The 16,040-nt window shown below is 36.3% G+C and overlaps 3 protein-coding genes across 4 annotated transcripts; 1 reads left to right on the top strand and 2 right to left on the bottom strand.

The window, feature by feature from the left end:
- Positions 1–1,579: 1,579 nt before the first annotated feature.
- Positions 1,580–9,189, bottom strand: LOC141816227 (cystathionine beta-lyase, chloroplastic). 2 transcript variants are annotated; one of them, XM_074704049.1, is made up of 15 exons: positions 8,914–9,189; positions 8,363–8,504; positions 8,070–8,256; positions 7,874–7,983; positions 5,941–6,011; positions 5,738–5,829; positions 5,579–5,666; positions 5,385–5,496; positions 3,561–3,657; positions 3,359–3,440; positions 2,818–2,935; positions 2,517–2,624; positions 2,339–2,441; positions 1,832–2,034; positions 1,580–1,783 (listed from the first exon to the last, which is right to left on the bottom strand). In XM_074704049.1, the coding sequence occupies exons 2-14, from the start codon at positions 8,441–8,443 to the stop codon at positions 1,859–1,861; spliced, it is 1,425 nt and encodes a 474-aa protein (XP_074560150.1). In that variant the 5' UTR covers positions 8,444–8,504; positions 8,914–9,189; the 3' UTR covers positions 1,580–1,783; positions 1,832–1,858. The 2 variants fall into 2 exon arrangements, with proteins under 2 accessions (XP_074560150.1, XP_074560148.1); XM_074704047.1 differs by having other exon boundaries at positions 1,580–2,034.
- A 1,102-nt stretch (positions 9,190–10,291) lies between these two features.
- LOC141816223 (photosystem II 22 kDa protein 1, chloroplastic) lies at positions 10,292–11,599 on the bottom strand. Its single transcript, XM_074704044.1, has 4 exons — positions 11,283–11,599; positions 11,102–11,215; positions 10,738–10,981; positions 10,292–10,654 (listed from the first exon to the last, which is right to left on the bottom strand). Exons 1-4 carry the CDS (start codon positions 11,484–11,486, stop codon positions 10,410–10,412), a joined length of 807 nt encoding a protein of 268 aa, XP_074560145.1. The 5' UTR covers positions 11,487–11,599; the 3' UTR covers positions 10,292–10,409.
- A 496-nt stretch (positions 11,600–12,095) lies between these two features.
- LOC141816226 (V-type proton ATPase 16 kDa proteolipid subunit) lies at positions 12,096–15,518 on the top strand. The gene is made up of 3 exons (XM_074704046.1): positions 12,096–12,432; positions 12,546–12,831; positions 15,161–15,518. Exons 1-3 carry the CDS (start codon positions 12,357–12,359, stop codon positions 15,291–15,293), a joined length of 495 nt encoding a protein of 164 aa, XP_074560147.1. The 5' UTR covers positions 12,096–12,356; the 3' UTR covers positions 15,294–15,518.
- Positions 15,519–16,040: the final 522 nt, after the last annotated feature.

Genomic DNA, 16,040 nt, shown 5'->3' with positions numbered 1-16,040 from the left:
GCGCCCGGCGGTGGTCGGACGGCGTGGCTAGGGCGGCGGCAGTGACAGTGATCGGAGATGTCGCACACAGGTCATGCGGGATCGCTCAGGATATCAGTTCTCGGCATGTATATATATATTCTTCTCTTCTAAGTTGGATTGCAAATTATAGGGAATCAATTACTTTATTTTAATCACACTATTTTCATAAAAGAATCAGAATCTTGTTTTAGTGTTGAGTGACTTCAATTATGAATGGATAATGATGCAAGAAACCAAATTGGTAGGAAATTATTAATTCGGTTTGAAGATAAGATGGACTGTAACTTAATCTAATCACATTTGAGTTAAACTAATATTTTTTCAATTTTTTTTTGCACAAATATATTGATCGTGACAATCAATGATCAAAGTGATGCAAATAAAAGTTGGGCTTGAGGACTACTACGGAGTAGTCATTATCAACTCTCAAGCTTTTTCCAGCAACAAGATTTGGGCATCGTAGATGGCTCCATATCAGTTCCAAATACTTTCCTTCTAATTTATCTTGGCAAAGTAGATCATTTTATCATTGAATCCAAAATTTGTTAAGCTTGAAATAGTGTTTGTGTTCGAGTGTTTAAGTCGTGTTAGTAGAACCAAATGATAATAGGATTCAGACTGAAAACATTCAACCCATCCGAACCAGAATCAATCAACAAACTTAGCCAATAGTCAATTGCAACATAAGTTACCAGCCTGCGAAATTTTAGCACCTATAAATACAAGTGTATGATACAAAATTGGATAAGGTTAGAATCAATTTTTTTTGAAAAAAAAAAAAATCTTTGTTTTCAGTGTTAGATAAAATAATTACTTTGTATTTTAATTATTCGAAGACAAATATAAACAACCACAATTGGAGAATTTGATATATATGGTGATGGAAACAAATACTAATGTTAGAAAATTTTTGAGAAAAGACATAGAAAATCATCAAAAATAGATAATTTTGCTCTTGATTTAACTGAATTAATTCCATAAAGATAATACTCTAACATCAACTAATAAATATTTACAATCTCAAAATTCTAATGATACAGAAGACGAAAATAATCTTAATAAAAAAATAAAATCTTTAGAACCTCCAAAAAAAATAAATTCTTTAGAACCTCCAAAAAGAATAAATTCTTGAACCTCCAAAAAAAAAAAAATAAATTCTTTAGAATGCTTTTGAATTGTGAACTGTTACGAGTTATACCTAATAACAAATATAAATTTCTAAACGAACTTTAATTTGATATATTATAAATTTCATGATTCAATCTGTATCAAAAATTATGACCTCTCTAAGATATTACTGATCCCCTGCATCACTATGCAATTCACTTTTTCAAGGTAAATGTGAGTATAGTTGTCTCTCCATCCCTTTGGAGACTTGACAACGAGTTTCTTTTAAATTACCCAAACGTAGCAGAAAATGGACAAAGTCTGTCATCCCACAACCAAATTGTGCCAGTCAATAAACCTAAAAGTGCCTAATTAATATGCACAGAGCATTTATATTTGAATTGGTCATTAAATACAACTACGATGAACCCAAACATAATTATCTATCTAATACATCAAAATATGTGACAAATTGTATTGAAGCAAAAGCAACATCAGTCATATTTTACCCCAAACTATTAATCGGTTGTTGTCACAAATTTATATGATGTGATTTATTAAACACGATCACAAAGGCAAAACACTGATAGTCAATTACAAAGACTGCACAAAATGACGAATTGACACATCTATCAATTAGTTATTCAAATAAATTGATTTTATGGAAGGTTATATCAAACACAACGTGATAGCACACCTTCCACCCTTATTTTACCAAAGGCGTGGCCTTTTAAGCAGGCCCAGATCTGATGGCATGATCTAGATCTGCTATAAGATCATCAATGTCCTCAATGCCAACAGAGATGCGAACAAGGTCATCCGTAAGACCCCTAGCCTCTCGAACTGCAGCTGGTATGCTTGCATGCGACATGAAGCAGGGCAAGCTTATAAGTGACTTCACACTACCTGGATCCAATGGAAATATATGTTGAAACTTGAATCACATTACGAGAAAGAAAGGTTTAAAAATGAATGTATAGCAGAGATGAGGAATGAAGCCTATTTCAAGTCTATTTATAGAAGCATATGATGCAAAACTTCCAATTATTTAAATCAAGGATATGTTACCCAAAGCAAACCAATGTTTTGCTTGCCTAAATGAACAGATGCATAAAACCTTTCTCAAATTATGTCAACAAATCAATTTTGAATAAGGTCCCTAGTTTTTGATTCCCCAGATAAGAAGCTATCAAGAAGGAAGTATAATTACCAAAACTAACAGTTACACTGAAGTACTTGGTACTTTGCACAATATGCTTCGAAAGAGGTAGTGATCCTGTCAAAAAACTCAGCACTGAACCAGCACCTTTTGCCTGCAAAGAATAGCAATACCAATCATTATTGATCTTATTACTTTTGATCTAACAAGAGAAACTTAATAAACTTACTTGAGAATAATGTAGAGAACGCCCAGGATGTCCAGGAAGTCCAGCATAATTCACTTGTGTCACCCGTGGATGGGATGATAGGAACTCAGCAAGCTTTTGTGCATTAGCCTATTAGAAGAATTAACTATTATGATGGATAACACAACAGCTTGATGAAACATACAGCAATGAGAATCGTGTTAAAGTTGATTACTCAGTGCAAGAATTATTGCAAATAATAACAATGTTACAGGGATGTTAAAGTTTCATCCAGAGGAGACCAAATACAGGTTAGCTTCTCAAGGCCAAGAACATGTTGCACCTGTTGTTTCTCGACGCGTAAAGCCATAGTCTTGATACCTCTTAAGCAAAGCCAACAATCAAATGGTGATAATCCAGAGCCTTCAGCATTTTGGAGGAAGGCAATCTCTTTGACCAATCTGGTCAACAACAATGAAACATTAAAAAAGATAAAATGATAAAACAGAATGCTTGGCATGGAATTGAAAGAAAGACAATCTGAAGGCCTCCTATTTGTGGCTCAAATAGGCAATGGTCAAAAAGGATGTCATTAAAATAAAATTTCTTGCATCAAAGCAAAAACTTCATCTACGATTATGCTATATTTAACTTCATAGAGTGAGCCCTCACAATTCGAAATGCAATGACATGAAAGTATGGAATTCCTTAAAAGTCTTCTATGCAATCTTCTGTAAGGCTTGTCAGGTAAACAACACAGCTCATCTTATATCCTTTTGATATTTACTTTTTTTGAATCATCATATATGTATATTCTTTATGAAAGCAGACAGAATCCTGAAATAAGATCATAGAAAAAAGATAAATAACAACAAATGGCCCACCTATCACCCTTTACAGCAAGAATGCCAGCCATAAGATCACTATGACCAGAAATAAATTTAGTAGCTGAGTGCATCACGATATCTGCAAGCAGGACAAGTTTCCAATAGATAAAAACTATTACATAGAAACGAAGCAGAAGCAGCCAAAAAATTAAAAATTCAAAACACCCTTTCCTAATAATGGTTCATAATTCTTGGGTACCTGCACCAAGTTCCAACGGTTGGGCCAGTACAGGTGACATGATACTATTATCTACCATAACTAAAGCATCATATGAATGAGCTATTTCAGCAATTTCCTGCCAGAAAATTAAAGCATCAACAAAGGCACCTCAATATAACTAGAGAAGCATTTAGCCATCGACAGCCAACAAGCAGCATGAGCAGTATAAAGGAAGCATCATATGTTTGAAAAGTAGGAACAAGGCAACATCTGACATGTGCCAAAATAACTAAAACTTAATGAATCTTCTTCGAGCCAAATGGAGTTAGTCAGCAGTTTATCTCAGACAAAACTCTTTTGAAAAGAATTTATCAACAAACAACTAGTATATGCAACAAAAAAGAATAAAACAATAGTAACCAATTTGTATCTTTTAACTAGAAACACTGATATCATTTACAAATGCTATAGCGCCAACAAATAGAGTAAAGGAAAAGAAACTTAGCAACAGATGTTGAAGATAAGAGATTTCATTATCTAGTGAGCCTATTAACATAACTTGCCAAAAATCTAGACCTTTGCAGAATGTAGGAAAGGGTCTAAAACATTTCTGTTAGGGTCTAGACCATTCCCAGATCTAGTTAGGATTTCATCCCATTTTAAATCTTACTTAGACCGAATCTATTTTATTTTGGTTAACGCCTTCATGAGGCTCTGGTGATTTTTGTTTGGGATAAGTTTCAAATATTTAAAGAATATTCCTTTTTCCTAAATGAGTTCTCTCTACTGCTTTCATTCCTTCCTCTAGTTTGCATAGAATGGTATAAAAAAAGCCAACATAGATCTCTTTTTGTGTGATCTCTTTCAATCAGAGACTTCTTATTCAATTTGACAATTGTATTTAAACATTTTAAACATGCAGTTCGCAGCTAATATGCAAGTCCTGATTGGGCACTTGGGGGTTATTTTAATCTACTGGTGTTTGCATAATGCTATATTTTTCATGAGTCGCTTAAAACCTTTTTTATTGTCATTTACAATTTATATTACCTTAGGAGTCAAATATTGAATTCTTTGGACAATGACTTCACTTTACTTGATGTCAAAATCTATCATATTTTGAAAACAATTCTTGTAAAAATTTGAACTGATACCCAATCTATCAATCTAGAATGAAACTTTATAATTTTATTATACTCATTAGTGTTGTGTTGTGACTTAGGCTATGTTTGCACCTCTCATATTTCTATTTCAGTCTTCTACTTTTCTTTGTTATTATTATGTAGATTTCCAGATTATGTCTTTCACTCCTTAAGTTTATATGGGGATTTCTACAACCTAGATATCCTATTTCTCAATTTCATCACAAAAAGCTTTCAGGTAAGGCGTATTTCTTCTCACTAACTACTGTCCAAGTTGAGTGTGTTGCACATTTGACTTATGATTTCTAGGTTTAGGTTGTCATTCAAAATACGATTAAAGAAATGAAACAACATTTCTCCACCTGAACACCCTTTTAACATTTATGAACTATAGTTATCTGAATCTTGATATTGGCTTCAAATAGTGCAAGGATGAGTCTATCAGCTAGAGGATCATTTTGCAAAGCATAAAGCAGCATTACTAAAGATAGGAAAGAGAGCACCTAATGAAGGACAGGGAGAGTGAGGATAACTCTAATACTAAGTGGATAGTAGGATTATGCTGCATATGGTCAATTAGTGATTACTCAGCACAATACAAGCATCACAGTGCACGTCCTATGTTTCAGCATTAGATAAAACAGAGGCAGCAAGTAATACCTTCTGACTTATGCAAAACACCTCCTACAATACATTCAACAAAAATAACAAAAGAGCATACTCGTATATTAGTGATCTGTTGACGAGGATTTGTTGGACTTTCAAGCCACACAAGCTTTGTCAGAGGACTGATTGTGGATGCCACCTCTTCAATGTTAGACGTGTTAATTCTTCTGCACCATGGAAGATGTACCATTTCAATATTAGAGAAGAATGACATATACATCTAATAGGATGAGAAGGAACCAAACTAACTTCACAATGATCCCTTGTCTTGGAGCCACTTGAGAGAGCAACCGATCAGAGCCACCATATATATCATCACCAGCAATAATTTCATGACCTATAAAAGAAGTTTGATCAAATTATTATGTAAGATTGTAAATGTTAGGATGCATAAAGGTAGAAAATCACCAGCTTCAACAAGATGTGTGACTGTAGTGAGGGCAGCCATGCCACTGGTGAAGCACATTGCCTTGTCAGCCTTCTCAAGCTTAGCCATAAGCCTAGCATTTATATGAAAGATTACACTTTATCAGATCATAAATAGTAAAATTAACATTCCAAATAATATCATAATTCTTTTGAACTTTGCAGAAAAGGACCAATCAACAAACCTTTCCAACACATCTCGCGTAGGGTTACCACTTCTAGTATAGTCATATGGGCCAAAAGTAGTTGCTGAAGGCTGGATAAGGTGAAAATGAGCAAACAAGAATTTTGCGACAACGACATAGTAAGTCTAAAAATATGCAGTGCCAAATGCAACCTGCTTTTTCAAAAAAAATGCCCCGAGTTCTAAGATAAATACTCCCGGAGTTCTATAAATGCCATATAGAAAACAAGATATAATTGAAATTTTGCCCAACAACCTGTTTGAATTAACAGGTTAATGCTTACAAGTTACTACACCAAAGACTTAGGCCATAAAAGTGCTACATAATCACAAGAACTGATAAAGAGAACAGAATTATTGAATGTTTATTATTGGAAAAAATAAGGGCAAGTAGTAAAGAAATAAAGTGATAATTATGATCTTTTATTTGATTCAATTCAACCGAACTGGTTAGAATGAACCACAGCGCACAGCCTTCAAATTTTGGGTGTTTGCATATGCAGGCCGTGTATGTGATATACAAACATGCTATATGTGATACAAGAGACTACATATCTCACCTAGGTTGCTTCTTAAAACATATCACAATAGTCAATATATCTTAAATTGTTAATAGATTTGAATCTTTAAACATAGGTAATTAGAAAGAAGTATCAAGTTTTCTTCAAAGCAATATGCCTATTTTAGTCATAACCCAGTTTGTTCTTATCATATTTGAGCATCCTCCTCCTATTGTTGCAAAAGTGCATTATAATCTCGTTAATAAAAAAGCATAAGATTCAACTTTAATGGTAAAGCCTGATATTTCTAAAATATTGAGCTTCAACAGTTCTTTCTCTTCCTTAAACAAGAAAATTGAAAAAAAAAAAAAATTGATTTTTTTAACATTCGTACAATATTCTTCACTGAGAAAATATGCATATACATATATGCCAGTCAATCCTACAATTAAACACTTAATGTGCCAATTACCACTCTAATTGACACAAGTTTTGTGTTAAACATAGATAGCACTAAGTGTATCTTGTTTAGAATGATAACATTATGTAACACCATAGTCTGATCCCACATCAGATGTGGAGGTTACTTGTGTTCATAACTTAGATGTGTCTATTACAGCAGTTCTGTTAAATTGGACATGCATATTTACGTGACAAAAACTTTGGTCTACAGAGCTAATAATTCATCAGTTTTCTGATTTGGTAACTTTTGACAATTGTACCATAGCGGATCTCATTCTACCCATAGTGAAGGGACCTAAGTATGAAAGGGCTACAAGTGGATAGTTCATAGTACGATGCCCCACTAGGCTAGAGCTTACATACCACTGACCAGTTTTGGATTCTAGATTATGAGTCTTCAGTTCTATTGAGGAAGTCCAGCTAAAACAGAGAGACTATGATATGATAGTTTAATGAAAGGTTAGCACTGTAAATTTGTAGAGATATAAAGAAATATTATTCTAACAGTAAGGTTTAGCTTGAAGTATATGGAGCCAGATGGTATCAAGCCAATCAAGTTTGTTATATGGGCTTGAAGCATTCTCAGTCTTGGCTTCTCATGTAACAGGTTACCTTTCTCATAGGATCAGTTGTGACATGCATTTTTTTTGCTTTGAAATAAATGGCCTTGACTTAAAGCTATCTCCAAGCAATAAAATCAGTATTTTTTTCAAAGGAGAATACAATTCTAGAATTATGTATCATACTTGTTTTATAGAATTACCATTAAATAAATAAAATAACAATTTTTATAACATATAACCCTTTTTTGTTCAATAAAAAAACCTTTATCATGTCCCAACTATTTGCAGTCGCCTAGATGAATTTTATTCCTTTATTGAGCTTTATGCAAGTAAGAAAAGATCTTTTATAGAAATTAATAGAAAATTCATGCATTTATTTTTCTGGAAAGGAGAAAAGAACCATCTTTACCTGCTTAAACGTGGATGTTTGGTACAATGGTGTGCTCATAGCTCCATATGGATCAAAAGAATTCCCAAAAGAAGTCAACAGTGTCGCAATGCCTGGTTCCCTCTCCAACTCTGGTTAAATAAATGAGTCTCCAATGCATGGAAAATAGATTCTTGATTAAGAAAACAAAAGAAGTAGTCAAGAAGGTTAAACAGACCCAAATCTGAAGATAAATCATCTGAATGGTCAACAAAACAATCCACCATAGCTGAAGTTTCAGTCTCCTTGTCTACGTCACCGCCACCAAGATTTGTGTTTGATCTCAATGACATCTTTGGTAAAGGCATTGAGTTCCTCCTAGAGGATAAAACTAAGCTTCTACTCAAATTCCAACACCTCAACTCCTATAAATAGTTGCATGTGTTAGAATATGCATTAAGCAATTGAAAGAAAAATACAAAGTTTTAACAGGAAGGACAAGAGGAAGGTGTTTGATTGGCCACTTCCTACCGAAGGGAGATCATAAACATGGTTGGAGGTAAGATGGTGAGCGATGGGTGAAGACGGGATAATAGAAGTGGTGGCAGTCATGGAAACCTCTGGTCTTCACTTTGCTCTTCGTTAGGCTTAGATTCTTCCAAACAACACAACCCTGTCATGCATAGAATAATTTTACTACTTGCAATTATTGCTTGCACACAAGTACCAATATTTTTAAACCTGGTGAGAGCACCAATTCACCATTTCATTGGTCTAAGTCCGAAGATGGCATCAACAATACACAAAATAGATAAACATGCTTCAAAAGTCACATGTTACAAATAGTTCAGATGTCATGAATTCTTCATTCAAACTTATCATAAGTATCATAATCATCAATTATAACAAACGCCTACTCTAAAAAAAAAATCACAGCTATAAACAGAAATATTCATTAAAACTTGCATATTCACCAAGTAAAACGCAAAAAGTCACCGAGTAACGCAGATAAATCCTCCGATAAAAAAAAGGTTAATAATAACACGCCTTCATTAATATATCATAGTTATCGATTATCATACCTAATGGCTGAGTTGGAAGGCAGAACTGTGATGGTAGGAGAGCAGGAATTGCAGCAAACGTGACGCAAAGAGTATTCGAGGTGGAGGGGCACTGACGAGAAGATGTGCTCGGATGAGTGGGTGAGGCGATCAGTGGCTTGAGGCACTTCTAAGGGGGCGAAATGGGCGTGTGAGGAGGGTAGCTCTAGATGGGGGAGGCGGCGAGGAGGGCAGCGTGGATGTGCGATCGATTCAGGCGACCAGTGAGCGATGAGAGGCGGTGGAAAAGTAATTCACTCGCCGGCTATAAAACCCTGCTCGGTCGAGAGAACTGGCTGTGATTAATAGGATCAGGATCCGTAAACTTCTGCGAATACCACTTCAAAGTATTATCTATTAAAATTTATTATTAATTTAGATAAAATTATTAAATTTATTAATAATTATCTTTTAATAAGTTATTAGATTTATTATATTGAGTTAGTATTATTTTAAAGTTATATATAAAATCATTATATAATTTTTTTGAGATAAATAATGAAATAAATTATTTTAATTAATCAAAAGATCAGTGATCATCTTATCCCCTCTCGTCTATCCTTTTTATTTTTCACAAGATAAGACATGAATTACTATTAATTTAGATAAGGTTATTAGATTTATTAATAATTATCTTTTAATAAGTTATTAAATTTATTATATTGATTTGATATTGTTTTATGATTATATATAGAATTATTATATAATCTTTTGAGATAAATAATGAAATAAATTATTTTAATTAATCAATTATATTGATTATTAAAGGTCGATCCTTCGATGTAATCATCTATCCCTTTTCATCTATCGTTTTTTATTTTTTTTTATTGTGAAATCCGACGCCGGAAGACGTTACAAGGACATAATATTAGGGCTTCATTACAGATATAGGCGAAAAGTGTGAGCTAAACAGAAATTTTCACTTTGACCACTGAAATTGACCCATTGTTTCAAAATGCCCTTGAAACTTTTGATAAATTTTTCAGAATCTGTGTCGGAAATTGTAAATCTGTCCAAACATTTTTATTTCTTTTTTAAATTGCCACAATGTTTATAAAAAAGTGTCTTGTTGATGAAATTATCAAACGATGAATTTAAATTTAAAAAATTACTGAAGGAAGAACCAAGGAAAAAAATAGATTAAAAATTAAAATAAATAAATAATCTTGTTGTCCCTGACTTTTCATCCAAGGAAATACAATTAAAAAGGTTTGACAAAATATTAAGAGTTTCAGAGAATGAAAAGATTTGTGTTTAACTGTTTTATATAAAAGATTTGTACGCCAGTAGAGTGAATATTTATCCAAGAACAATAAATTGTAAGGATTTTCAAGTAAATTTAAAAAATGGGGAAGAGAAGTTCTCAAAAGAGGATTATCCAGCTTTCATTAGAATACAAACGTATATCACTTTAGCTACACAAACAAAATATTGACATACACTGATGGAACAAGAACTAGTACTAGAGCTTCCCTCTCTTACTCTTCCTCGTCAGTGACGACAAATTTGCCGGTTCCTGGATTGATTGCTGCAATGAAGAAGAAGAGCACGTTGAACAAAACCAGTGGCTCGATCTCATTGATCGGCACACCAGTCTCGATATTCAGTTGAGCGAGAGCTCCCTTCCCTGTGATGATCTCCCCAATTATCGAGATTACAAAACCAAGCTGAGCTAATCTCCCAACAAAGAGCTCATTTGCCTTTGTGAACCCAAAGAGGGGACCTTCAGTGGAAACAAACACATAGTTAATTAGTGATATATATATTCTTTTTAAAACGAGTGATATGATCTGATGATCCTGTTACCTCCTTCTTTGAGTCCTAGAGCTCCTCGGACTCCCTTGCCAGGGGGGATGACAGCCTTATCCAAGCCTGTGGGTTCGTCGTCGACGAACTGGCCACGATCCCCGAGAGCTCCGATGGCTCCAAGAAGGGTGAAGAGGATGAAGAAGAGGAGGAGAGGCTCAGCTTCGTAGATTGGTATTCCTGTTTCCAGGTTAAGTTGTGCTAGGATTCCTTTCCCTGTGATTGCTTCTCCTAGTAATGATGCCTGCAGTCGTTAATTAGCGAAGGCACTCTCAATCAGATCCACACATGAATTCAGTTTGCTTGCTCTTCTTGTTGATTCGTAAGTAGAGTTTTGTAAGAGTGAATGAAGGGATCTACTCACTGCAAATCCAAGCATAGCAACCCGGCCAACGAATAGCTCATTCTGCTTGGTGAATCCAATTCCCCCTGAAGTACCAAAAATGCCATCTTCCACCTTTGGCTTGGCCTTCTCCACCTATTTATTCAAAACACCATCAAGCTTAAGCTCTTAGTTTCTGCATGCTTCAGACTTTGTTACTAACCTTCTTGGGCGGAGCTTTGGCCTTGGACTTGAATACGGCCAGAACTGGCCTGTAAGAAGTGGAAGAAGTAGAAGGTGACGGCCGAGGAGGGAGGAGGAAGTGGGAGAACGGTGTCGGTCGGAGCCGGCGAACTTGAGACTGAAGAAGCGCCGTCTCTTTGCCTCCATTAATGCTGGACACGAGCATGGACTGAGCTGTGGCCATGGTGAACCTGAGACTTCTCTCTGCCTGATCTGCTAGGCTCGAGGCCCTGTCTTTATGAAATCAGGTGATCACCAGGAGCCAGAGATAGGGTTTGAGGAGGTCTGTTGGCAGCGGAGAGACCACGTCTCACTGGCTCTACTTGGAGATAACGTACACAGTTCGTGCTCCATATTGGAGATCGATGAAAAAGTGTCCATGAGAGGCAAAAGCCAGTCTGAAAACTTGTGAAGCAGAGCCAGTCCACGCGTGCGCCATGGACTCAGGATCACAACATTTAAGGAACAGTGTGGAATTTGGTTGTGAGCCAGTGATGTCTCCGTCACAATCTCTTTGTTTGTCGCAATGTTCATGCAGCTCCTCAAAGATGATCTATGTTGCCACATGTACGTACACATACTGTATAGAGAAATGAACGGTAGAAGGCTGCGTGGACATTTGCCAAAGCTTCTTGGAGATTCTCACTGCTTGAGAGCTTCATGGGTAAAGGATTGGTGTTATATATGTGATGCAGAATATATGATCATATAATTAATTACCTCTGGTCATGAGAACACCAGGTCGCAGGAAAGAATTTATAAGGACTTCATTACCTGCGGCCTTTTATTGTGCTGTTAAATTGACCGCACCGTTCACAACGAAGAAAGCAAATGTTCAATGACCAAAGAGCCCATTACGAAATCGAGAACGCTGATGCGGTCCGACCGTAGTTTGTTACAAATCAGAAGGGTATTTTTGGGATAATAATGTCATTTGTGGCCGAGAAATAAATCTCGATCACCACGACCCTTTGGATCTCATCAGACCGCCTCTCTCTCCGCCCTTCTCTTCCTCGTCCGAAGAAACTAGGGTTTCGTCGACTCCGCTGCCCCGATGTCTAGCTTCAGTGGCGATGAAACTGCCCCCTTCTTCGGATTCCTCGGCGCGGCCGCGGCGCTCGTCTTCTCTTGTAATTTCTCCCAACTGATGCGCCCTTTCCGAGTGTTCGTCTTGGCGTCGAGCTGGATTCGATGTGAAGGTTTCGGTTTTGAAATGTTTCGGGTTGATGTTTGTTCCTTCCAGGCATGGGGGCGGCGTACGGAACTGCGAAGAGCGGCGTCGGTGTTGCTTCCATGGGTGTGATGCGCCCGGAGCTCGTGATGAAGTCGATAGTTCCCGTTGTCATGGCCGGAGTTTTGGGGATCTACGGTCTCATCATTGCGGTGATAATAAGCACCGGGATCAACCCCAAGGCCAAGTCGTACTACCTCTTCGATGGGTACGCGCACCTCTCTTCCGGGCTGGCTTGTGGCCTCGCAGGACTTTCAGCTGGCATGGCGATTGGAATCGTAGGAGATGCTGGAGTCAGGTATCTGTTTGAGATCCGAGAGTGATCTCGATTCCGTTGTTTTGGCTGAATTGTTGGAGACCAATTCTCTTACCTTGTCTTCTATTCTCGTAAATTTACTCAATTGATTTTGAGATGCCCCTATTATAGATCAGAAACTTTCCCCCCAGTTAAAGCATACGATTGATCAATTGCACATATGTCGTATATATTGTTGTCCTTAACTTTGATCGAGGATGTCTTTTGCTAATTATCAAGCATTGTCGTCTGAACCAGATAACTCTTAAAGTTGTTTATTGGAAATATTGGAATGGCGGACAAGATCAGTCTGGTTAGTTTCATCACAAGCAAAGTGACTCTATGAAAGTTTGAAGTATCAGTATAAATAAGAACAGGGGTGAACGAGATTCTGTTTTACTACATACCAAGGACATCTAATTCTTCTAATAAATCTTCCCTTGAATATGAATACTACATGGTAGAATAGAAAATTCAACTGGGGAAAAAATGTAATAAAACCTCCATACACCAAGAAAATTGTCCAAGAACAAAAATCCATTTCTCCTATTGTTCTCTGTTATCTATGACTTCCCTAGGTTCCCAAAGCAAAACTGTGATATCATATTCCTTCTCTTTTTGGGGACATGCCTCAAGATGCTTTGCGCTCCTCTAGCTATCCTTAATCTGACACTCTTGACCTCCATCATAATCATCTCCTAGGATCATATCTGTATCATAATCAAATCAATTTTCCTAGGTAAACATGCATCAAACGAACTATGCACAGGAATCTGACACAATGCATTCTTCTCCTATGCAACTATAAAAGTAGTAGCATACCCCATAGATTTTGTCCTTTAGTTTTTGTAATGAATGAAAATCTGCTCCTATGATATGCACGGTATGTTTGTAATGAGTAAAAATCTTTTCAGTCATGGAAAGGAGCCATTATTAGTTCTAACAAACATATGATAATTATGCGATTGACTTCTGATGTTGTTGACAATATAAGACAAACGATTTAGTTGAAACAGAATCTCTTTAGAGACCAATGACAGATGTAACTTCAAAATCTGAATTTACATTTATCTGCCTTTTCTAGAAAGAACTTGTTGTCTTTCATTCCTCTACTACCTGTAGCAGAATAAGCTTGCACATCTAGGTCTGAATTTGCTTATTTTCCATAGTTAAAAAGTAGAACTCTTGTCCATTCCGTCAATACCTGCAAACAATGAAGATGTTTGAACATCTAGCATCCTAATATCTGTATGTTTTTGGTGTGTCTCACTATCTTCTATCTGTATATATGCTTTGATAATATGATGTCTGGATCCTTGGCATTCTGTTAGTTGTCTGGTGGTATATGAACTCTCTAGGTATTACAAACTTTTAATTTTGGAGGTGGTTTTGACCTTAAAAGCATGTTTATTTGAGAGGAGAGGGGAAAAGAGAGAAGAGTGTTCAGAAAGGGAAGAGGGGAGGAGTTTCATTTGTTTTGCCTACTTGAAAAAAAAGGAGAAAATTTTAAACTCTGATTTGTTGTTCCAAGTCATGCAAGGATAAATTAGTCTTTCCGCCACTTCTCATTTTCTTCTGCTCACTTTTGGATGGAACTAAAACAAGTAAAGGAACTTCAAACTGCTCCCTTACTTCTCCTTACTTTTCTTCTACGGAAATAGATAAAGGAATTGACTGCTTTTTGCCCTCCTTCGCTCTTCTTAGGTTGCTTCCAAGCAGACATGCCCTAAATGCAGCCCATTAACTGTGGACATCTGTAGGCTTAAACAACTTCCAGGCATAGGCATCAGTTTATGTACCTAGTATTTACCTTTTAATCCATGGGAAAACCTTTGTAAATGAGATATTATGATATGTTTTTTGTCTGGGCTAGCTTTATGTACATAGACCAAGCATCTTAGGATTCTTGAAATTGAGAGATCTGTGCATGGTGTGGATCACAGCACCCAACGAACATGAAAGTCGTGTATAGGGTTGTATACTTATATTTATGAAGTTCAAACAAAATAGCAGGTCTGGGGTACCTGGGTTGAAACTCAAGTTAACTTTGAGAGAGATAAATGCAGGTGTTTACGCACTTGAGTACCTGCTAACTTTAAACTTAGACCTTATGTGCTTTGATACTTGGCATCTTTATCTATAGCTAGCTCCTGAGTGGAACAACTCAATGCTCTGACGCTGCCACTCTTAGTGTCACTCTTAATGTTGCTTATGAAATGAAATAAACTGAGATGAGATGCAACGTTTTTTTTTCATGAATTAAGAGTCATTATGAACCCATGACCTGTCATTTCAGTCTGATCGTAATGTTGTGTTATTCCATTTGTTGTAGGGCCAACGCCCAGCAGCCAAAGCTCTTTGTGGGAATGATTCTGATACTCATCTTCGCTGAAGCTCTTGCTCTCTATGGCCTTATTGTCGGCATCATCCTTTCCTCTCGAGCTGGTCAATCTCGAGCAGACTAAAGAACTGCAGGAGATGGTCCATTATTTTGCCTCTATCTTTTGCAGTTACAATGTAATTTATTTATTTAACTTTTGCTACAGATAAGAGTCAGGCGTTTGACTCATTAAATGCTCAATAATTTGAACTTACAAGCTTGTAATCTTTGTTTGTTCTGTGAGTTTTCGGTTGCCGCAAAAACTATACTTTGCAGCAAGAACGTAAAAGATTTTGAATGCTTTCTTCAAGGATCGAATGATTAGAATGCGAGATTTTCTCATTGAACAAGTGTTTCTATAGCTATCAGTCAATCTTTATTCTAATCCTCGTTGTAGTATCAACTCTATTTATATGCACCAGTTTAGCAAGTACTCATACTTATGTTGAATGCTTTCTTCAAGGATCTCTTAGTCATGTGATGTGTATATGTGACTGTTCTAACTGCAACTCAACCTGCAAATCTCAATTAGGCTATCCATTTGTTTTTTTTAATCAAAAATAATAATCTACAAGTTTTATTAATAATCAAAGATATATTAGATTATTTAGTCAAAGAAAATGTATATATATTCTAATTATTTAATTAATGTATTTATATGTACATGATGAAGTCACTAGTCAACGAAGCGTGTGGGTGGACTCCAACTTGGTCTCGGGTGGCTTCAATCTCAGGGATTAGCTCAAAAGGCCAAGGGTGTTTTGGTCATTTAGATTCATTTTCCTTGCCGCTGATTATAACCACCGTTGGGAAACGCCATTCCCCATCAGCA

Source organism: Curcuma longa, unplaced genomic scaffold (assembly GCF_044706935.1).
Source record: "Curcuma longa cultivar G26 ecotype Majalengka, Jawa Barat unplaced genomic scaffold, ITB_CL_G26_1.1 contig_15349, whole genome shotgun sequence".
Taxonomy (NCBI): Eukaryota; Viridiplantae; Streptophyta; class Magnoliopsida; order Zingiberales; family Zingiberaceae; genus Curcuma; species Curcuma longa.
This window is presented reverse-complemented; position numbering and strand designations above follow the sequence as displayed.